A 22,526-nucleotide genomic window follows, 5' to 3' on the forward strand; every position below is an offset into this window, starting at 1 on the left:
AGCATACTAGTTCTGCAGGAAGGCAAGTTGATTTCCATAGGAACCTTTAGGAACTGATTCCAATCCAGTGTGGGAATAATTGTTGGACATAAGATATTGGCTCAGGCAAGACTTTGTATAGATGGGACACAAAATAATGCTTTCAATGGTTTTGTCAAAACCGGTCTGACAGCAAACAAGGTAAACAGATAAAAAGCAAAAGGTGGGTATGGCGGCATGACCACACTTCTCGTAACACATGGGGTATGGCCTAATATGCTAATGAGATGCACTGTCATGGGTGTGGCCTAATATGCTAATGAATTTTATGTTGGGTGTGGCCTAATATGCTAATAAGTTCCTGCAGGGCTTTTTCTACAAAAAGAGCCCTGTGAAAGGTGAAAATAAATTTAAAATGTAACATCTCCTGTATAGGTATACAGTCAGGAGTAACTGACAGTGCCATTAGTTATTCCACACTGAAGGCAGTGGGCTTCTTAGAAGGGTGTAACTAGGATAGCAAGGTGCGTAACCACTATTAGGTAGTCAACCCAACAGTGGCTCCTACCCTTTTTTCCCTCTCTGTGACTCATTTTCTGATTAGGAATGTTATAACAGTCTGTATTTTTAAGAAATTCACCTACATATCTTCTCCAACCTGACCTTGCCTTTCTCAAATGGACAAGAATAAATTTCTTCTCTGGGTTATACAAGTTAACTTTAGAGTGACCTCATGGTTATGTAAGTGTGACCTCATGGTTATGTAAGTAAGTGCCAACGATTTGCAACTAATTTATGGCGACCCCAGCAAGAAGCTTTCAAGGCAAGTGGGAAGCAGAGGTGGCTGGCCATTGCCTTCCTCTGCATAGTCTTCCTTGGTGATCTCCCAGCCAAGAACCAACCCTGCTTAGCTTCTGAGATCTGATGAGATTGGACTATATCACATCATTCCACATCCCCATCAATGTTTACGTAATGGGGACAAAGCAAAAGGAAGAAGCCAAAGGACTTCAGGATGGGATGAACTGAGGAATTTCCTATATCCCCCATATTAGCACTTTTAAGATGTGGCTTCAGAAATCTTTATACAGACTGCTTCTGGTGAGCACTTAAGGGGTCTCTCTACTGGACTTCCATAAAGCTATTTAGCACTTTATTTAGTACTGTTTTCTACTCTCAGTTCTCCTAGTATGTCTACTGACTTACTTAATGTGCCTGATTTATTACTATCATACAATTCTGGGTCTGGTTGCAGAACGTAAGGATATGAAAGAAACAGTATCCAGTTCCTTGGCTGAGCCAACCAACTGCTGCAGTTAAGACTAACACAAGACAATGGTATAACTTCTTCACCACTTTATGGATTGGGCCCTTTTAACAGCTTGTTTGAGTCATGGAAAGAGTTGTCCAAAACTGGAGTCTCCCATTCATAATACTGTCACCACTTTATGGATTGGGCCTTTTTAACAGCTTGTGTGAGTGGAAAGAGTTATCCAAAACTGGAGTCTCCCATTCATAATACTCAGGATACAGTCAAGCACCCCAATCTACTGCAAATACTAGACTCATATCAGAAGTTTAATTACACAAATATTTCAAAGGATGTTTAAAATTTTATTGCCAGAATAGTAAATGTTATGCTGTCAGGCCTGTACTTTGTTATACAAAGAATAAGCAAGCAAAAATGAATAGAAACGATTGGCCACTGCAAAAGGAAATGACTTTCTTGTACATCCTCCCTCAACCATCAAGTGATAGCTGAGGACACAGCCCAGGGCAACTGCAGTGCAGGTAACAGACCTTCATAATTATTCACTGCAACATCCACACTAAATCCACAGTGATACAGAACTGACAGACAACTTGGGCTAACGGTTTGCAGTCGAGTATGGCCAACAGAAGAAAATGGACAGCATATGCAAAGTATGACAGCAAAGATGCAAAACAAAATGCATTAAAGAAGGTACTACACTTTTTTGCTTTATATCACCATGGCTTTACAAGACTGCACCCAAAACATTAAATGGTTTCTAAAAATACTGGTGAAAAAACAGCAAGGATTTTTTTTTTTTGTAGCCTGCATTTGGGTTCAGATTCTATTCTGCAGCTTAGCTATTGCACCCAAGCCAGTACTAAGTTTACCACCAGCCAGTTCCTTTTTTTATTTTGTTTTTGCTAATTTTCTTGCTTAAAACAAAGAGACTCCTAACAGGTGAAAATGAAAATTCAGGAAAGCTCTCATTTCTAGCGCCCAAGGGAGCTGCTGCTGCTGATGGTTGTATAGGAATAGGAGTATGAAGTATTTGTGGCTGCGTCAAAACTTCCCCTCCTTGATCCACTGCGGGAACCTGAGCGGGAGCCAGATCGGGAACCTGAACGGGAGCCTGGTGCCGAGGAGACGTTGTACGGGCTGGATATGCCTTTGGATGAAACAGACGACGCTTCTAATAACCTAAGCCCAGTTTGATCCTCCACCATGGAGCGATTCATCGCATCTTTATAGGAGATCTTCAGCTTTGTTTTTGGACAGGTCAGAATCTTTGTGTAGTTGCTGGTGTCTTGTAATCTCTGGGCGGTTCGGCCATCAATCAATCCTTTTCTGATGGCTTCTTCAGTACTTATCCGTCCACCTACTTCAGGATCAATGAGGCCTCCGGTAATAAACTGAAACTCAAGGAAGCGTTGGCCGGCCTCATACGGCAGCCACTTTTCCTTCACTGCCTCAGCCGCCGACATTCTCTTTCGGCCCTTAATCCCTTCAAACCCTACGAAGGCTTTCTGAGCTGGCTTCAGTCGCGTAGCCATCTCGTGGTCAATGATCCCTTGGGCAACTGCTTCCTGAAGAGTAAGCCTCTGACCTGTGCTAGGACACACGATGCCACCTGTGCAGGCTTGAGCTTCAAGTAAGCGCTGAGCAGTGATGCTGTCGACAATGCCCCGCTGCACAGCTTCCAAAATGGAAATCTTCTCCAAGTTTTCGGTGTCAAATATGGCTGCAACGGGAGTTGTTTCCTCCAGGGAATCGGAAAAGGAACCACTCTTCAACACCAGGGACGAGCTTCTGACACTCACTGCTGTGGGAGACCTGGTGACAGACTCATGCCTAAAAACTTCATCGCCCCCATTTCTGCTGGCGATCATGTCAGCAAATTGTGTGAGGCTTAATGATCCAGAACGGTACTGGTCAAAAAATTTCCTGTCAACTTGCCCTTTATCGAGGGCATCCTGAATGTCATATTGGTTGCCTGTTTTTCTGTCAACAAGGACAACCCTTGTGCTTCCATCTGACCCTGTAATCGTTATTTCTTCCCATTCGCATTCCTGGTCAGAAAGCTCCATGTAAGTGTCATAATCTATGAGACCTTTATTGTATGCCTGTTGGACTGACATTTCCTTATTTGTGTCCGGATCCACGATGACAACTCTGCGCTTCCGAAGAGTATTCTTTTGGGAAGTCTGTACCACTTTCTTCTTCTCTCTCAGGGGTAGAAGGCAAAGCCCAGTTGCTTCATCGGTTATGCATCTCTCTTTTAACTGCAGATAGGTCAAGTTTTCTTCTGTGTTGGGGTCAAAAAACCCTTTGGTATCATCACTGGGGTCCAACAGAATCTCATTGAGCTCTTCATTGAAGTACCCACGTTGGTATGCAGTCTGGACTGGTAAACGATGACTTTCCTTGGGGTCGATGATCCCACCAGTGGCTATCTGGGCTTCCAGCAATCGGATACCGTGACCTTTCTCAATGAGTTCTTTGTTCATCGCCTGGAACAAGGAGATGATATTTCCTGTTTCTGGGTCTTTGTATCCAGTGACTGCTCTTTCAGCTGACAGAAGTTTCTCTTTAAACTCTATTCCAACCAGGCCTCTCTTATAAGCATCTTCCACTGTAAGCCTTGAATTGCTAACAGGATCCACAATGAATCCAGTGGCTGCCTGGGCTTCTAGAAGCTCAAGGGCTGTTCCTGGTCTCACCAAACCGATCTTCATGGCCTGATAAATGCCCAGCTTCTCTCTGGTGGCCTCATTATAGATACCAGCTATACAACTGGAGCCCTGAAGGAAATCCTTAATTCGGTCAGTGACTTCTTCAACGGTGATTACCCCTGTTTCAAGATCATTGGCTGTCGATTCCCGAATGATACCAGAGTTGACTAATTCAGTAATTGTGACCTGCTGCCGGATCCCTTGGAATGACATGCTTCTCTTCTGCACAGGGAGGAGGAGTAAACCAGTGTGCGGTTCGATTCTGCATTTGTCCCTCAGCTGCATGTAACTTATGGCCTTCTTAGTGACCGGATCAATGAAGTGCTTGGCCGAACTTTGAGTATTCAGAACTCTGTACAACTCTCGATCAATCAGCCCGCGGGATAAAGCAATATCTTTTGGCAAGAAGACACTGTTGATGGGGTCAACAAACCCTCCCACAGCCAACTGGGCCTCAAGCAGACGCATACCAACTTCCCTGTCAATCAGATTTTTCTTGATGGCTTCTGACACAGGCACTGTTTTTCCTGAGAATGGGTCTTTGAACCCAGTGACAGCTTTTTCAGCAGCGTAGATTTGTTCCCTATCATCAAAATCGATCAGGTCTCGAGCAATGGCACTGTCCACACTCAACAATTCATTCCGGTGGGGGTCAATCACACCTCCAGTGGCTGCTTGGGCTTCCAAAAGAAGGACTGTGTTTTCTGGTGTAAGGAGCTGCTTTCGTTTTGCCTCCACTAGAGAGTACTTCTCCTTGGGACTGAGAGAGGCTCCAGCTATAGCCCCAGCTCCTCTAAGGTATGGCTCGAGATCAGCAGCAACCTCCTCCACTGACTTCTGACCCCTCAGCAGCTTATCCAGAGTGCTTTTGTCTATCAGCTGGCATTCATACAGCTGGACGGCAGTTATTTTTTTCCGAAGGCCACTAAAAAGCAATTTGGAAGGATCGATAACAAAATCTTCCTCAGTCTGGGTGCCTCTGTGGGCCCCGTACGGACGCTGCTTAAGTTTCTCGATTTCTCTCTGCAGTCTGAGACGCTCCGAGTCCATCTCTGACTGGCTCTTCCTGCTCGTCTCCTCTAACCTACTGCGATACCGTTCTTCAATCCTCTTAATATCTGCCTGCAGCCTCTCGATTTCTATCAACAAGGCACTCTTCTCCCTCTCGCTCTTGTCACGCTCGGATTCGATCTTCCTTATCGTCTCTTCTTTCCGTGAATATTGGCTCTTCCACTGATTTAGGTCATTCAAGATCTGCTGCTTCTCGCTCTCCAGCCTCATTTTCAAGCGAGATTCTGATTCTAGTGTTCCTTTAGTACGATTCAGCTCTTCTTCCAGCCTCAGCAGCCGCGCTTTGTCTTGTTCCAGGGTATTGATTTTTATCAGCAATGCTTCTCGCTCTTGCATTATATGATTACACTGGTTTTTGGATTCTTGAATCCTATGGGATGACTGTGCAATAAAGGAAATAAACAGGGGAAAAGTTAGTTTTCTGTTTCAGTGTCTAATCACAGTTTTTATCCATTCTCTATAATTTAGTCTGTACCATAAAGGCACGGGATAACTGCAGATCTGAGTAATTAGTACGGTATTATTGAAGCAATTTTGGATGCTTTTAATACGTAGCCTATTTATTTTACTTCATTGATAACCAGCCTTTCTCCCCAATGGGGACCCAAAGCAGCTTACGTTGTGCTTTTCTCCTCCATTTTATTTCATACGTAAAAAGACAGTTATAGAAAATGTTCTGGTATTAGTGAAAATGTTTTAAGTGCATGTTTCTTTGGACAAAATCCCGGGTCCATCAAAAGGAGTGAGATATTTTCTGAATGAATAAATTTCAGTTGCAAGATTTGGGCAGAAATAAATCAGAAATTTCACAACAGCACCCATAGCTAGAGAGCTCTTATAGGCAAGGGAGCACGTTGGGATTTGATGGACACACGGATCTCTTGTGCAAGAGCTTCTTCATTCATTTCATTGGAGAATTTGATCTACATGTGTCTTCTTTTGCATTTAAGTGAACTAGGGATTCTCCCCCCCCCCCATGTTGTATTCCTTGTTAATATGAAATATATTGTTTTTGCGTTTGCAGTACATTAGATTACTAGACTGCGCTCTACACTGGTGGCCCCTGAAAACTGAAAGCTTCAGTCGGCACAAAACACAGCAGTGAGACTGCTGACTGGTGTAGGGAACACAGCTTCTAATTTAAGAAGTACTACCTTGGCTCCCATTCTTTGCGGTACAATTCAAAGTGCCCTAAGCACTAAATAGTCAGGGACTGAGGTTATGAAAGACTGCTACAGAGTTATTTCAGGATTGCTCTTATGTGAGCCTGCCTATCAGGTAAGGTCAGCTACAGAGGCCTTGATGCGTGTGTGTGTGTGTGTATGTGTGGGTGGGTGTTCCTGCTTTCTGTGGCAAGAAAGGGGGCTGTAAGGGACAGGGTCTCCTCTGCTGTGATGCTTCAACTCTGAAACTTCCTCCCTAAAACCTTCTGCAGCACAAGACTTGCCAAATTTTTGGTGCCAAGTGAGCCCCCCCCCCCATTTTTTCTTATTGAGAGTTTTTGTGTTTTAATGTAAACTGGGTTTCTGTTGTAATCTGCTTTTTAGTTTCAATTTCTGTGTTAATTACAGATGCCGTGGCAGCTAATCCCAAGAAAGCATAGCATGCAAATATTTTCCAATAAATCAATGAAGAATAATTTCATATGTCTGAAATTGGCACTGGGCTGATTTTGCACCATATGAAAAATAATGCTATAGGGCAGTGGTGGCGAACCTATGGCACGGGTGCCAGAGGTGGCACTCAGAGCCCTCTCTGTGGGCATGCGTGCCATCGCCCCAGCCAGGCCCAGACCATCATTAAAGTGTCGAATTCTCTGCCAAATAATTTTAAGTAAGTGAAAGCATTTGGGATTGCTTTCCTTACTTTGTTTGGATTATCTTAAGTGAATGTATGAGTTGTTTTTTCTAAAGTAAAACCTCAGCATTCAGGTTAAATTGATGTGTTGGCACTTTGCGAGAAATAAGTGGGTTTTGGGTCGCAGTTTGGGCACTCGGTCTCTAAAAGGTTCGCCATCACTGCTATAGGGATACGGCGAGATGCTTGCCAGCAACTGTAATGGACCATGCACTGGATTTTTTTTGCCAGAGCATTCACCTGCCAGGCTACCATCTTGTTCTAACAGTGCAAACCTAAGCACAGTTAAACTTTACTAAGCCAACTGACTTCAATGGACTTAGGAAAATATAACTGTTTAGGACAATGCTGCAAATCTGCAAAGCCTGTGAAACATAAATTAACTTCAGGCTCGCCTGACCTGAATTTAAATGGATATAAACGGATCAATATAAAACGGAGGGTCAGATTTTTTGATGCCATAATTGCAAGAAGTCTGAATTTTGTGAATGTCACTATACTGATGATTCAGTGTTAGACATCCAACCACCAAGAATAAAAACTGATCAATATAAAATGGAGGGTCAGACTTTTGATACCATTATTTCAAGTCTGAATTTTGTGAATGTCACTATACTGATGATTCAGTGTTAGACATCGAACCATCACTGATCTGTATAATTAATTAGCACGAATGCAAAATAGAAAAGTGCATATGGCATGTGGTATAAGGAGGGAGATGGTGATTAGGACAGTAAATAGATACACATTGAAGGAAAGAATGTTTCTGGACCAATTCTAAGACTTATTGCACCAGCAAAACAATGCAGCTCACCAAACACAGCTAAGGCACACCCTCCATTAATTTCAATGGGTTGTGAAATGAATTTGTCGAACCATAAGAATGTTTACTGGTTTGTTCTCATTATTTTTCCAGTTACATTGGTGTTCTGGAGACACAGGGGAGGGGCCATGGTGCAATTAAAGAGCATGCACTTTGCCTGCTTGTGGAAGGTCCCAGTTTCACTCCCCAGCATTTCCAGGTGAAGGATCTCTCGAGAGTAGGTGTTGGGAAAGACCCTTCTTTAAGAGCTTGGAGAGATACCACCAGTCAAGTTAGACAATCCTAAGCTAGGTGGAACAGGCAGATTTCATATGCTGATACAAAGCTTAGAATTCAAGAGCTGCCGTCAGAAAAGAAAAGCAAGGACTAAGTTAGGAAGATAAGATCATCTTACTTAAAGACACAAACCGCCCAAACCAATGGCCACAATCTAACAGGCGTTACGTGCCACTAAGCTTACTGATTTCAATAGGACTCAGTCTAGCTCACTGTGTTGGATTGAGGCCCATTTCAACGTAAAAAGGTGTGATTATCTATAGCAATGACAGAACATCAATATAACTATGTATACATGTACGTATATATAAAATATATAGGTATATATACATAAACTTCAAAAACAAGCATCACAAATATCTCTCTCCCCAGTATAATTACGTGTACATATGTATATACATGCTTTAGGGCGAGTGTATATACACACAGTAGACACACATGATATCCGATAAGAGAATAATGGTTTTGGGAAAAGCAGAGGACTTTCTTCAATATGTAACTTCGTGAGTCACATATTGTATATCCCACCAGAGTGAGCCATTATATAAGTAATTAGTGTAAATCTCTCTTTGGGGAAGACAAAAGCATTAAGGCAGGTTTTGGACCCTGGCCCAATCATCTAGTCTAGCAAAAGCTGTTCATCAATGGTATATTTATTAATTTATTATTTTATTTTATTTATACCCCGCCTTCTCCGCAAACGGGCTCAGTCAAATGAGCTATTTCTGCCTTTAAGCAGTTCCTTTCTAAGGACTGGTAATGTTCCATAGAGGAACCTTTGGGTTGCTCTAAAATGCATTAGTTCGAAACAATACCCAAAGAGTTTTTACACCAATACAGCTGAAACATGGCAGGCGTTCCTCCCCCCCACCTTACATCAGAATGTAAAACGGGAGAGGGAAAACTGAGGATTGCCTGGTTAGCAACCTCTATAGGTTCTTTACACTAGCCTGTAGTACATGCAGTCTGTAGAAGGGGACCAAGTCTGAACCTATAGGCAAACCAAGTCAAATCATAAGGGGGGGAAATGACTAAACGAAAATTCATGTTGATTCATTTAGTGTGTGCTAATTTGATTGAAAATGCATTTGGTGTTAAATTATGGGGGTTGAGGGAGAGTAAAGTTGCAATCAAATATTTGTGAATACCTCCAAAGCCTGCTTTTGGTATTTTTCAATTTCCTGTCTCAAATTTTCCCTTTCTTTCTGCAAACCACTTATCAGACCCTGGAGTTCCAGGGTATGCTTGCTGCTTGTTTGTAGCTGACTCTTTAGTTCAATGATTGTGGCATTTTTTCCCTCATCCACTTCACTTCTGCCCCTTCTCAGATCATCGTACTCCAATCTCAGATTGCGCAATTCCTCCTCTAACATCAAGTGTTCTTTGGTCAGGTTCTCGGTAAGAGACTGAAGTCGCTCGATTTCTATCTTGCACTCATTGAGGCTTTTGCTCTTATCCTCAATCAGCTTCTGCAGGTGCTCGTTGCGTATGTGAGCCTGCTTGAGATTGTCCTGCTCTTGGACGAGCTGGCGGCGCAAGGTGTCGATCTCTGAAGTGTACTTCCTGATCTCCTCCATGCACCTCTGCTTATCTCTCATGTGGCTATCTAGCACCTCTCTCTGGTGCTTCAGGTCATCTTCACTCCTTTTCTTCACAATCGAGACCTCCTCTATCTGCTGGGTGAGGTTTGTGATTTTAACAACTTGCTCTCTGTAAGACCGCCTCATTGATTCTAACTCCTCTTCTACTTTTTTCCGCTTGGAAACCTCATCGGCTATGGCTCTAGTCTGCCTACTAAGCTCTTCCTCCAGCTTGCTCTTCTGGTGCTTCAGTTCTTTTATTGTGCTCTGGTGCCTGGTGTTCTCTTGATCTTTCCCTTTTTTCTCTTGCGCAATTCTTTCGTATTCGCTTTTAAGGCGCCCCAACTCCTGCTCTTGGACTTTAAGTCTGCTGATGGTCTCTGTTGCACTGATGTTGACTTTCTCCAGATCAAACTGGATTCTTTGCAACCGAATATTTTCTTCCTCCATGGATTTCCTCTGGTTTGTTTCTGCTTCCAACATCTTTCTCAGCTTCTCAATCTCTTTGTTTTTCTCCTTGCTTGTTTTCCCCGCATCGTCCAGCGACTGCTTGTACCGTATAGTCTCTTCCGAGTACTTCTGAACAGTCTGCTTTAACTCAATCTCAAGGTGCTGTTTCTTTTGGGAGATCTCTGAGCTAACTGCTTTCTGTTGCTGGACACTTTCTTCCGCTTGTCTAAGGTTCTCTGTGGTCTGACTTAACACGTTCTTCAGTCTCCTAATTTCCTCACACAAGCTCCTATTTTCTCTCACAACATTGTCGAGTTGTGCTCGGTAATTACTGGCTTCCTCGTCCTTTTGTACAGTCACCTGATTTATTGTGGTCTTTGTGATATTAATCTCAGTCTCATACTTGTTCTTTAAACTAATCATTTCCTCATCATAATTGTTCCTTACCTTAGCCAATTCATTCTCAAGTTCCCATCGGCCTTTAGCCTCTTCTTGCAGCTGGATCTTTACTCTTTCAAGCTCCTTGGTTTTGTCCTGGATGGTCATAGCGGCATCTTCAAGCGCCTGCTTGTACCTCACATTGTCCTCATTGCGCAGTTGAAGGACCTGCTTCAGCTCCAACTCCAGCTGTTGCTTATGTTGGGCCACTTCCGTGCCACAAGCCTTCTGCTGAAGAGCATTTTCTTCTGCCCTCCTCCGTTGCTCTGTAGTTTCCAAAATGGCGTCGTTGAGCCTCACAATCTCGTCCTTCAGGTCTCTGTTCTCCCTCTGCAGTCTATCGATCTGGACTCGGAGGCCCTTGGCATCCTCCTCTTTCTGGGATGCTATCTGATGGATTGTGGTCTTCTTAATGTTAATCTCTGTTTCATACTTGTTCTTTACATTACTCATCTCCTCATTAAACTGGTTTCTTACCTTAGCCAGCTCATTCTCATATTCCCTCTTCCGTGTCCCCTCGTCTTGAAGAAGAACCCTTAACCTTTCTATCTCGTACTCTTTCTCCTTGACGATTTTCTCAGATTCTATCTTTTGCCAGCCAAGAGTTTCCTTCTCATTCTGCCTTGTCTTCTGCAACTGGTCAAAGTCGGACTTCTGCTGCTCATATCTGTCTTCCAGCAGCTTCCTTTTCCTCTTCTCATCTTCAATCTCGTAAGTCAGCCTCGTTATCTTGTCGTTAAGCTCTTTGATTTGAGCATAGCATTTGTCCAAGTTTTGCTTGGCAGAACTGCCATCCATCTCGGCGTGTCTCCTCATTTCTTCCAAACTCATGAGTTTGGCTTTCAGCTGGGAACAATCCACCTGGTATTTCTGTAGGTTTTGCTCCAGGAACTTGTGCTTATTGCTGTTGTCAGAATTGGCATCCCTGGCCAATCTGAGCTCTTCTTCCAGTAGTTCTATTTTGGTGCTTTTCATCTGTAGAAACAAAAATGGAGAGGCAACATTATACAATGAAATTTTGACCACTGCAATGTGCCGTTTACAGCAGAGGGTGAAAGAGGAATGAAGACAATGCATTTTCATTATTTGTTACGTCATCTTTGTGCTCTCTTGTTTAATCATAAAAGACCAGATCTTGCTGTTTAAGGCGCACAGTTTGGTATGTTGTAAGTCTGGGTACAATACCCCCTTGTACAACAGGAATAATTTACTGTATTTGTAATCAGATCTTGCTGCTTAAGGCACACAGTTTGGTATGTTATAAGTCTGGGCACAATACACCCTTATACAACAGGAATAATTTACTGTATTTGTAAAAATCTATTGTACTCCATGTGCTTAGGATCTAAGTCCTGGCACCAAATTCAGAATTAGGGCCAAGCCCAAGACTAAATTAAGCCCTAGTTTTTTACACCTCTTAATTTGACATTCCAATGAACAGAAACATGCTGTTCATATATCACGGCTGAACCGGTAACAGATGGCAAAGAACATAAACACCACCACCAAAGACAGCCAGTTTCTACTAATGAAAAGTGAGGAGCTCATTTCTACAAAAAAAGAAAGGTGCTACAAATCACTGTCCATGAATCGATACATTTCATGATGGATTTACTTCACTGCAAATTGCTGATATACAGAGATTAGTGTGATGGTTCTTCAGGACTGAGAAAACTGAACTTTGCACATGCTCCGCCTTCATTGTGGCAGCTTCACATAAGCCATGGCTGAGCACAGACATCCTTCAGGCCTATTCCTGGGTGCTGAGCCACCAGATTTTGCCCAAAGTAATGCTGGTACGAAGCCAGATCTAGAAATCCTGAACATCTGGGGAGTGGCTGACAGAAATGCTCAGCACTAACTTTGTAAAAAGAGGGAAAATCCCATCTATCCTAACAGGAATAGCTAGAAGCCCATCCACACCTGTATCAAAACAATCTAATACAACACCACACTGAGCCTTGTGTATACAGGGGACCATGGTCTAAAAGATTACTTTGTAAGTAAATAAATAAACTTTTCCTAAACAGGAGGTCAGACTTGCAGCGGGGGAGGAACAAGCATTTGATAGCTGCCTAAGGAAAAAAAGTTTCACGCCAGAGGAAATCTAGCCTGGAATCCTTCTCCGTGACATAATACTTTTCTATATGCGAGGATTCCGCAAGATCAGAACTGGCCCAATCAAAAAAAAAAAGTGTTAAAAGTTAACAAGCTGTAGATATAGGTCTCCCTAGCTGGGATGGAGCAAGAAAACGGGGTGTAAAACTTCTGTGAGAAGCAGCTGCCTGATACTAAGCTCTTCTAAACATCCCATTCTCCCACCACCACCACACTGAAACCTGAAGGGCAATGTCATCTTGTTCTCTCAGCTATGCACACCAACAAGCTTTCTTGTAAGTAAAAGGAAAAGGTTCATTTGGGGGGCCCATTTCACAGAGGGATGTGCATGCATTTTAATTGATTGGGTGCATTTTCTAGCCCAGGGGTCCCCAACCCGACAACCACGGGTAACATGGCACCTGCCAGCATTTCACCCCGAGTGTTTTAGAAAGTGGGTGGGGCTAAGTGGAGCTCTTGTCCAGCAGGGCTCCTGACTGACCACTGGAAATTGATTTGCTGTGCAGATTTTTAAAATAACTGCGTCAGATGCGGCTACTGCCACAGCACAAGGATCTTTCATTGTGTGAATGAAGGTGAGCTGTTTGCATACAAATTAAAAAAAAACCCCACAATATCTTCCTTTTAAAAAGCATCCTGTTAAGCAGAACTTCTGCCTGGCGTGTACATGGGTTACTATTAGAGTTATTCATATCTTCACTTCTTGAAGGTTTGCAGTAGGCTCCACCTCCTGCAGCAGCCATTTTGTGGTCACGCCCGCCACCCTGTGTCAGAATTCCAAAGGTGCCCACAGGATTCAAAAGATTGGGGAGGGGGTGCCTCTTCCAGCCAATAACCTTTGAGTGCTATGACTGTTTTCTGGAAGTATTATTTATGAAGTTTCTAAAACATCTGGGCACTGTACGATGAGGCAATTACACAATGCACAGCAGCGACCAGGAATACAGGAAACAAGTCATGACAGGTAAGACCTTTTGCAGCTGGAAACTCAGTCACGGAAAGAGGCGGATTACCTTTAACTCCTCCATGCTCTTCAACATTTCACTCAGGAACTTGTAATAGTCTCCGGATCTCGTCAGAAGCTCAATGTACCGAGACTGAATCTCTGCAGCCTATGGGGAGGAGGGGGAAAAGGTCAGACACCAAACGTAAGCCTAATCTAAACATGGTTTTTAGCCTGCATCAACAGAATTTTAAAATATTTTATAAGAAACCGATAGCCTAATCTAGACTGCGATGTAAGTGTCAGTAAATTCAAATGGGCTTAACAGTGTGGTTGTAACAGCACTATGAGAACTAGGTTCAGATTCCACACTGCAATGCGGCTTGCTTGGTTATGCTGAGCCATTTGTTTCCTCTCAGCCTATTCTACCTTCCAGGCTTATTGTGAGGACAGAAAGACGGTGGGGGAAAGCTTGTACACTGCTCTAGCCTCCTTGGAGGAGTGAGGCAACATTCTAATAAAATACGACCTGCTCCCCGCCGTCAGAAGTTAGTGTCAGAGTAGGATCTAGGAGAACCAGGGCTTCAAGCCCTGCTCTGCCACAGATAGGGATGGGCACTTTTTTTGCGGTTCAGTTCGCGGCTGAATCACGAACTCATACGAACCGGGAGGTTCGCAAAACAACCCAGTTTGTATCAGCTCGTGAGCCATTCAAAGTTTAAACCCCTGCTTTCTGACCCCTGCGACTTTTCTGCTCCCCGTGGTTTCCGAAGAGCTGAGTGACCGGGGGCTTCCCGCTGCTCAGCTGCTTTTCGTGAAGAGCAGAAAGCAGGTTCTGCGTTTCACGAACCACCATGAACTGCACCCAAATCCATGGAAGTTTGAGGTGGTTCTTCAGTTCGTGAACATCCCTTTGCAAACCACGAACGGCCCAAAATTTGTGATGAGCGTTACTCTGTCAGCCATTTTGTGCTCATCCCTAGCCACAGATGCTCACTGGGTAACCTTGAACTAGCCACTTATTATTGTAGGGGTACGATGGAAGAGAACAATGTTGGATGCTGTTTTGAGTGCCCATCAGAAAGAAAAGAATGGTATAAGTAAAAATAAACACATTTTAAAAATAACCTATGGTATGGTACTGCCCCACCTAGAACGTAACTCTGCAGGCAGGGATTCCATATTGGAACTTTTTCATGCATAAAAAATTCTGCATACAGAAAAACAACATCAAAAAGGCTTAAGAGAGCATGCTAACTTCTATTGGGCTCACAGCGTTTCTGGCATGGCTCAACATTCAGTCATGCAACTTCCCAACCTCTGTTCTTGAAGTAGCGCAGTCTCAACATGACTGCACCACATGCTTCCTCTGCACTTGGGTTAAGAAACTGAGTCCCACAGGGTGGCCAGATGAGACCTTTTTCTCCCACAGCTGCTCACAGATATTTCAGACTACCAGTTTAAGAAGATTTTAACAAGAAAGGGGTCACAAATGCAACAACAGAGAAGGCAACGTACCTCTTGGAGAATTAACCCAGAAGGAGACTGGACCAAGCTCCTCTTAATAGGAATGTTCAGTAACGTTTCCAGCCCTGAGCAATAGGCTGCGGCCTGGAGTTCATAATCCTGAAGAAGAAAGTACAATTTTGTATGAGCTGTTAACTGTCATTCTCCTGGCCTCATTTTTCAGAACCAATGTCAGGCAACACTCTCCTTTAAAAGCCAGTAAGGTGGAGGGGAAAGCTGGTTACAAAGGGGGGGGGGAGCAGAGGCATGGTGGCCCTGAGGAAATGGCGGAAGAGGGCTAGGCTGTTACACACCTTACATGTGAATATTTAAGAAGCCGAAATATTTTTAAGCCGAAATATTTTAAGGGAGGAAGAAATGATGTTTCAGGAGAGGAGCCTTGTTGGTCTGCAGTAGAAATGCTCCATTTCAGTCCAGTAGAGCCCTGGAGTCCAACAAGACTTTGGGAGTATCAGCTTTCGAGAGTCAAAGGGTCTGACGAAAGGTACTTTGACTCTCAACAGCTTATACCCCCAAAATCTCTTTGGTCTCTAAGGTGCGACGGGACTCAAATCTAACTAAATGATGTGCCTCAGAGCTTCCTATTAGGAGAGCACCACAGAGAAATAGTAAATTTGGTTGATATGACTGATAGAGTGATTCAGACGTGCTTAATGGTAAATACCCACTTCATCTAAATTAATTTACTTTCCAGTAAATCTGCTCCAGATTGCAGTCTGAATAGAAGGTGCATCAGAAGCAGGTTCAGAATCAGAATGTTATAATAACGATTTGAGGTGTGCATTTCCTTGACCTTGGCACAGCCTCAGAGAGGAGAATTCTGGGAGCATCTCTGCCAGCTGCATCAGACCCAGGCATGGCCCAGTGTATCCAGAGCTCCTGCAAGATGTAGTTGATTATACTTATACACCTTATTTTTTTACTTTTAAATTTTTTAAATTTTAAAATATTGCTTATTCAAGTGCCTTTTTGTAAGCTGCTCTGGATCCCCACTGGAGAGGAAAGCACCATTAAAATACTTAAGTAATAATTAAAAACCCCTCCCATACTGACTCTTGCTCTGCCAAAATGTGGCCCCGGCCACACGTGCCGGAAAACGTGGGGGGGGCGCTGTTGCATTCTGACCCGCCATTATGCAATCAGACGTGACGGCGGCGCACTGAGGTTTCGTCCTTCGGCGCGCACTGCAGAGAGGACGGCCGGAGGAAATAGGCGCACGCCAGCGCAATCATAGCAAACAAGTCCGTCTGCAGCCTGTGGCAAACCATTTGCTAGTAGATCTTTGTAGGTACTTTTTAACTGCGCATCTTCGGCGACACACCACGGTTTGGCCATGGGTACGCTTGCCAGATGTTGCGGTGTGATCGTGCCCCGAAAATCCGCCCAGCATTCGTGCCTTTCGCACGCAAATTCTCCGTGTGACCGGGGCCACTAATCAGCATTTGTGCTTTTCCCAGCAAACACTGAAGATTCTGAGCCAGTCAGACTGCCACATATGGCTTTTCAGAAATACAGCAAACATCTATGGGAGACCACACATTACTGGCTTGGGTGTGCAAGTTAACGAAACTTAACTGTATTGAGAAATGGAAGTGTGGAAGACCAGGACAGGTTTAGCCTGGGACAGAGCAACTCTTACTGGATGAGCCTTGGAAGATAGAATAAATTGTAAAAATAAACAGCTGTACCTTGATGGCTGCTGAGCAGACCTCTGCATTCTTGACCACCTCTTCCACTTTGTCCCGTTTGCTTGTTATTTCACCGTGTAAGGTCTGCCAAAAAAAGAAAAAAAGATGAATGGATTCTATCAGAGTTCCAACAGTGATGCTGTCTACCAGCACAGGAGAAAGCATGCATCTGTCAGTTTGTGCTGTTGCTGACTCATAAATCTTATTTGCAGAGCTTGAATGGAAGGGGTATGAGACGCATGCTCAAAATCAGAGCTATAAAATGATTTGAGATGTGCCCTCTTGGCTCAACATAAACCAAGCATCAAGGGTTTGCCGTGACATCCGAAAACAAACCATTGTTTCCATCCTATAGTTTTCTCTGCAAATCTGAATTGGAAACCCTAATGGGAAATGGGTTTCCCAGGTTGCGTTCACACGCGCCAGATAAAACGGAGGGGGGGGGGGAGTGAGGCTATTCCCTCCAGAGGAATTTGACCTGCAGTTGTGCGATCACACAGTCCTTTGGAGCCACAGGCACAGCCCGCCACTGCGTGATCAGATGCAACCATGGGTGAGTAGGCATTGGGGGGGGGGTGCCATTTGTTTCTGATGCACTTAAACAAGGAATCGATGGATTCCACATTGAGGGCTCCCTATGGACTGTGCAATGATGCGAATACTGAGAAGGGGGGGGGAACGGCACGGAGTCGGGATGGCCTGATCAGACCATCCCGACGCCATGAGAGAGCGCTGGAGCGATCAGACAGGGGAAAGTCCGTCCGTGGCCCGTAGCAACCCATTTGCTACCGGACTTTCCCCAGTGCCTGTTTACTCTACTTCTGCGGCGGAGCAACACGGGTTGCTGATGGCTGCAGGATGGTTCCCAGATGTTCGTGTCTGATCGCACCTATGTCGGGACTAATTGTGCGTACGATCGCAGCCCCCGTTTAGTTTGGATGCAAAGCATGGTTTGTAGAAATCATCACTGGGCTGATTTGGGCAACACACAAATTATGGCATTTGCAAATCAGGAATGAGAAACTGGAGTATGTAAAGGGAAGAGTTCAGGTCAGAGGAAAGAGCATCAAAACTGAAGGCTCAACCCCAATGCTCAAGCCACAGTTTGGCCGTTTCATCAGAACTATACCGATGAGACAGAGGCTGCTTGGAGCCTAAATGAAGTGTGAGCTTAGCTGAGCTTTGAAGTAGGTTTTATCACTGTGCAATCCTAAACACCCATCTAAGCCCACTGACTTCAATGGATTTATCAAGGATGTAACTCTTTTTAAGATTACACTACCGGTCTCCTAGCTTGTGCTCTTAACTACAACACTGCCCTTGGAAGCAGTGCTCCCTCTAATCTGTGGAGTCTTGTGAGCAAAAATTCTACTTTGTGAGCTACTGTCGTTAAAGCTGTGAGCAGGTAGTTTGGCTGCTTCATAACTTAGTTTGCTCTGGACCAATCCTTCCTGAGCTAAGACAAAAATGTGTGAGCTGGAGGCTAAAAAACTGTGAGCTAGCTCACACTAACTCAGCTTAGAGGGAACACTACCCTTGGAAGTGCCCCTACTGGGACTGGGGAAAGAGCTTGTCTGATTCCTAATTCTTTGTCGGTTCTGATTTCCAGTGTGGCCAGCAGGAGCGATTTCACGTTAGTCGGTTCTCTCTGAAAAACACTTTCAACTCATTCGGAGCCAAACAATACCTTCTGCTCCTGCAAGTACCGCATGACCGCACTGACGTCTCCGAGCTTCATGGTTTCAATAGTGTCTTGCCGGCGTCTGGCATCACAGATCCATTTATTGAGAGCCTGGTAAAGATCTCGATAGGTTCTCAGTTGTTTCACCTGTTTTTCCAAATCCCAAGTTCTGCCAAGAATGCAAAAAACAAAACAAAACAAAATATGAACACATAAAACCGCACTGTGCTGAGTCAGACCGTGTTTAGACCAGTGCTCTCTACTGCAACTGGCAGAGGCTCTCCAAGATACAAGGAAGAGGTCTTTCCCATCCCTGCGACCTGACAACCCAAGGACTGAGTTCTGGCCCTACACCCAAGGGATAGGCCCTACCACTCAGCCTTCCTCTAAACAATTCAATACTCCTCCTGCAACCAGCCTGCAACTCCCTGCTCAGCATACAAGCCCCATTTGACTCTGTTCTTAAAGCTCAAGAATTTCTAAAGGAGCAGCTGGGAAGGTCAGAGGACGAGAAAAAAAGAAGAGGACGGCAGGTCCAGTGGTGAGCTGGAAACTAGTTAATCTGGCGAGGACTCTTTGTCTGAGCAGGGGGCAGCAGCCCCGAAAAGTCCCTACAAACTGCGGAAAAGAGAAAAGAAGAAGTAAAAGCTGAAGAACTCTGAATTGTGCCTTTGAGAACTTTGGTTCCAGGGGATGATGGGGGGCACTGTTATTGGGAAATTAAATGTAAATGGGGAGGGTTAAAAGTTCTAAAAGTTTGACACAGTTCATAAGAAATACAAAGATGAAAAGTTTGGATGCAAAAAAGCTAGTTGGAGGATCTTGGGTTTTTAGTCAGTAGTGGGTTTTTTACTTTCTCCCTTATATGTAGTTTTTCCCCTCCCTTTTTCTGTTGTAGTTTTTTGTAGTGTTAAAAAATCAATAAAAAATCCCCTCCGGGGGCTCAACAACAACAACAAAAAAGCATACAAGCCCCACAACATGCAACCACTGCTCCAAAACAGCTAAGTATTTCCACAAATGCATGGTCTTCGCAACAACTGCGTCAGTTTAAGAGGATCATCTTCAATCTCTATCCCCAAATTTACAGTAAGTACTTAAAGACATTAAACACGTAGCTTAGGATAACAAGTCAAACATTCAAAACTCGCCTTGGGGACCATTCTGAGAGAACTTTGTGGGACCACATTTGTAGCAGAAATTCACAGTGCAGTCCTCAGCAGGGTTACGCCCTTCTAAGTTCCCTGAAGTCAATTGGCTTAAATGAGTGCAACGCTGCTAAGGAGCGCTCTCTTCAATTCCAAACTTTTACTTTGAAATAGCTTTAAAAGTCACTTTCCTAGAAATCCTGGTCTACTCATTTGCTAGTTGGGCAACAAAAACACATGTAATCAGGCAACTAAAGCTCTAGTAAAAAGAATATCGACTATAGAAACACAGACCAACCTATCGTCTATCTGCTTCTCCACCCTTTGCCAACGGTCCATTAGCTGGCCCACTTTTTCGCTGTATTTTCCAAGATCCAAGTCATAGAGGGCATATGCCTGGGAAGACTGCGAGTGAATCTGCAGGACCTTCTGCAGCTCCGCTTCCATGGTGCCAAGCAGTGATTTCTTCAGGCTAAGGTCTGCTTTCATTTTCTGGAGGGGGAAACAACAGATACAGCAAAAAAATTAAACCAGCTTTTAGGACTCTGCAGACAGTAACAACACAGAGGGTGGTCTGTATTGTATGCAATCAAGCCCAGTTATACAGTACATTTACAAAAATATACACAGGATTTTTTTCCCCCACAGGAAACCAGATTTACCCCTTAATTTGTGTAATTTACATTATGGACCAATTTACATTATGGATAGAAACATTATGGTTTCCTTGAATATCTTTTATACTTGAAAGCCATGTGTGCTAATGACTGATATTTTTGCTAAGTTAACAAAAAACAACTGAAGACAATTTAAACAGGCAGTAAAAGACAGTGTAAATGTTAAGCAGGTGACAAATTCATGGCTTAATCCCCGATTTGTTTTTGTTTTGCGGTTCACTCTCACTTTCAGGTTGGCCCGGTATGCCTCCACTTTATCAGGATCCAACGAAAGGGTGTCCTCTTCCGTGAGTCTGACTTCAAACACGCGGATCACATCTTCTGCCTGGAGAATGTTCTGGAGCAATGATTTCAGTGCCCTCAAGCTGTAGCAAACAATTCCATTTTAGTCGTTTATATTCCATCATAGTTTCATCAGTAAAAGGAATCACAAAAGTTATCATATATACAAAATCCAAGCACCGGGGTGTTTGTGTAAATTAGTTCACTTTTCCCAGAGACCCCAGCAGAGGGAGGGCAGCATATTACTATGATACAATATTTTTTTCCATAACTCATGAGACTATGGACTTTTCCACACTCATTTTCCTCACTTGTAAGTTCCTGTTTGGGGGGGGGGGTCTGTTCCACATATTTTTTGCTACTTCTAGTGGTCGATTCGATATTACACTTATGTCCAGCATATCTCCTGCACGTTAAACCACAAGTTTTTATGTGAGACACAAACTGGTATAATATCTAATCAACCACTAGAGGGTGCAAAACACATGCCAAACAGAAAAAAAGACCCCAAAGACACTGGAATTTATAAGCGAGAAAAATGAAAATGTAGAAAAATTCTATATTATGGGATAGGATTATGTGTCAGCTGGCACTCATGTTCCAAGTTTGAGACTGCTCCAGAACGATGAATCCTGGACCCTGCACACATCTTAGTGGAGTGCACTCCCTAGAAAGGTCTACCTAGCACCCTTGTGATTAGCATTTAAAAGGCTTTTTGTTTCTCTGCTCCGTGTTCATTCTGATGTTGCTTCCCCCCCACCTTGCTACTATACTGCTATAATGATGATTTTAAAGATAAACTGAGACTGGTTTACTTTATTATGAGGACTTAATTTGTTACTACATACATAGTATTTCAGAAAGGGGGTGGGAGTATACATATGCTAATTAAAATAGTTAACAGTGCAAATCATGCTCCAGTCTAAGACAACTGATTTCCACTGAAAACGGTGAGATGTAACTCTGTTAATGAATCCTATTAGTTTCAGAAGAACTTCTGTACCTACCTATGTCTAATTTGCATCCAACAAGTCTAATTTGCATCAACAAGTGCTGGGGGTTTGATGAGAGGGCTTATCCAGTTTCCATTTCTGCTCAATTATGAAGCTCATTTCCAGCCTCTGCTCTCATCTGGTCTATAATTATCTATGCAACGAAGACTGCGCTCTTTGGTTTTCTCACACTAATGCAGTTCATATTTAATCTAGGAATACACTTGTCTGTTCTGTTCTTAATGCTTGGTATCAAAATAAGGAGGCAGCATGGTTTCAGACAGAAGCACAGTTTAATAAGTCATTTTTCTTTTCCTCTCCGTCTGGAGCTCCAGTGAATACAACTTCCTTTCTCCCCATTCAAGTCCTGCAGTGGACTCGTGCAGTCTAAAAAACATCAGCCTCCTGGACTCAAGGAATGCGGTTTACAGTGTTTGCTTATCTTTCCGTGTAAAAGCCAGTAACAACTCAGACACAAGATTACCCCTGCCCTCATGAATCAACGGGGCTAAAACCTACGGTGTTGCAGCATTAATTGTTACAGCACGGGGCCAGATAGCACATGAAAGCTTGGCGTGTGTTTTCTTAATGCAAACGTGTCCCCTGTACAGCCTGCCACAACCACATTTGCTGCTACAACTCTAGCTGTAGCAATGACCCAAAGTGGCTGTCGGACATGCAGGTGGCATGTCTATAACTGTGTTGTGGCTACATGCATAAGAGGTGTAAGAAGCAGTGCGCTTGAGAACCACCAGAGCTTAATAAACGACAGGCTAATCCTAGACCGATGGATATCAGTGGATGAAGACGATGGATTTAAAAGGATGGTAATTCTGTTTAGGATTGCACTGCTAGTGTTACACAGCTATTAAGAGCATTAGCTATGATCTGGAATTCCTCTTCTTGGGCACAGAGCAGGGGTCACTGGGAGTGGGGGGGAGGTATTTGTGAATTTCCTGGATTGTGTAGGGGGTTGGACTAGATGACCCTGGAGGTTCCTTCCAACTCTATG

General features: G+C 43.7%; 1 protein-coding gene across 3 annotated transcripts in view; it reads right to left on the reverse strand.

Moving 5' to 3' along the window:
* Positions 1-1,580: 1,580 nt before the first annotated feature.
* The window catches only part of DSP (desmoplakin), a 63,574-nt gene continuing 42,628 nt past the window's right edge, over positions 1,581-22,526 (reverse strand). The window contains exons 17-24 of one of the 3 annotated variants that reach the window (XM_015424154.1): positions 20,467-20,605; positions 19,862-20,055; positions 18,422-18,584; positions 16,735-16,818; positions 15,038-15,145; positions 13,590-13,688; positions 10,468-11,433; positions 1,581-5,415 (exon numbers count right to left, since the gene is read on the reverse strand). In XM_015424154.1, coding sequence (XP_015279640.1) covers positions 2,224-5,415; positions 10,468-11,433; positions 13,590-13,688; positions 15,038-15,145; positions 16,735-16,818; positions 18,422-18,584; positions 19,862-20,055; positions 20,467-20,605 — 4,945 coding nt within the window. In that variant the 3' untranslated portion in view covers positions 1,581-2,223. Of the gene's footprint in view, positions 5,416-9,138; positions 11,434-13,589; positions 13,689-15,037; positions 15,146-16,734; positions 16,819-18,421; positions 18,585-19,861; positions 20,056-20,466; positions 20,606-22,526 lie in introns of all 3 variants that reach the window. The other 2 variants (XM_015424152.1, XM_015424155.1) reach the window with 2 other exon arrangements.

The sequence above is a fragment of the Gekko japonicus genome, unplaced genomic scaffold (genome assembly GCF_001447785.1).
Source record: "Gekko japonicus isolate JY-2015 unplaced genomic scaffold, Gekko_japonicus_V1.1 scaffold1317, whole genome shotgun sequence".
NCBI lineage: Eukaryota > Metazoa > Chordata > Lepidosauria > Squamata > Gekkonidae > Gekko > Gekko japonicus.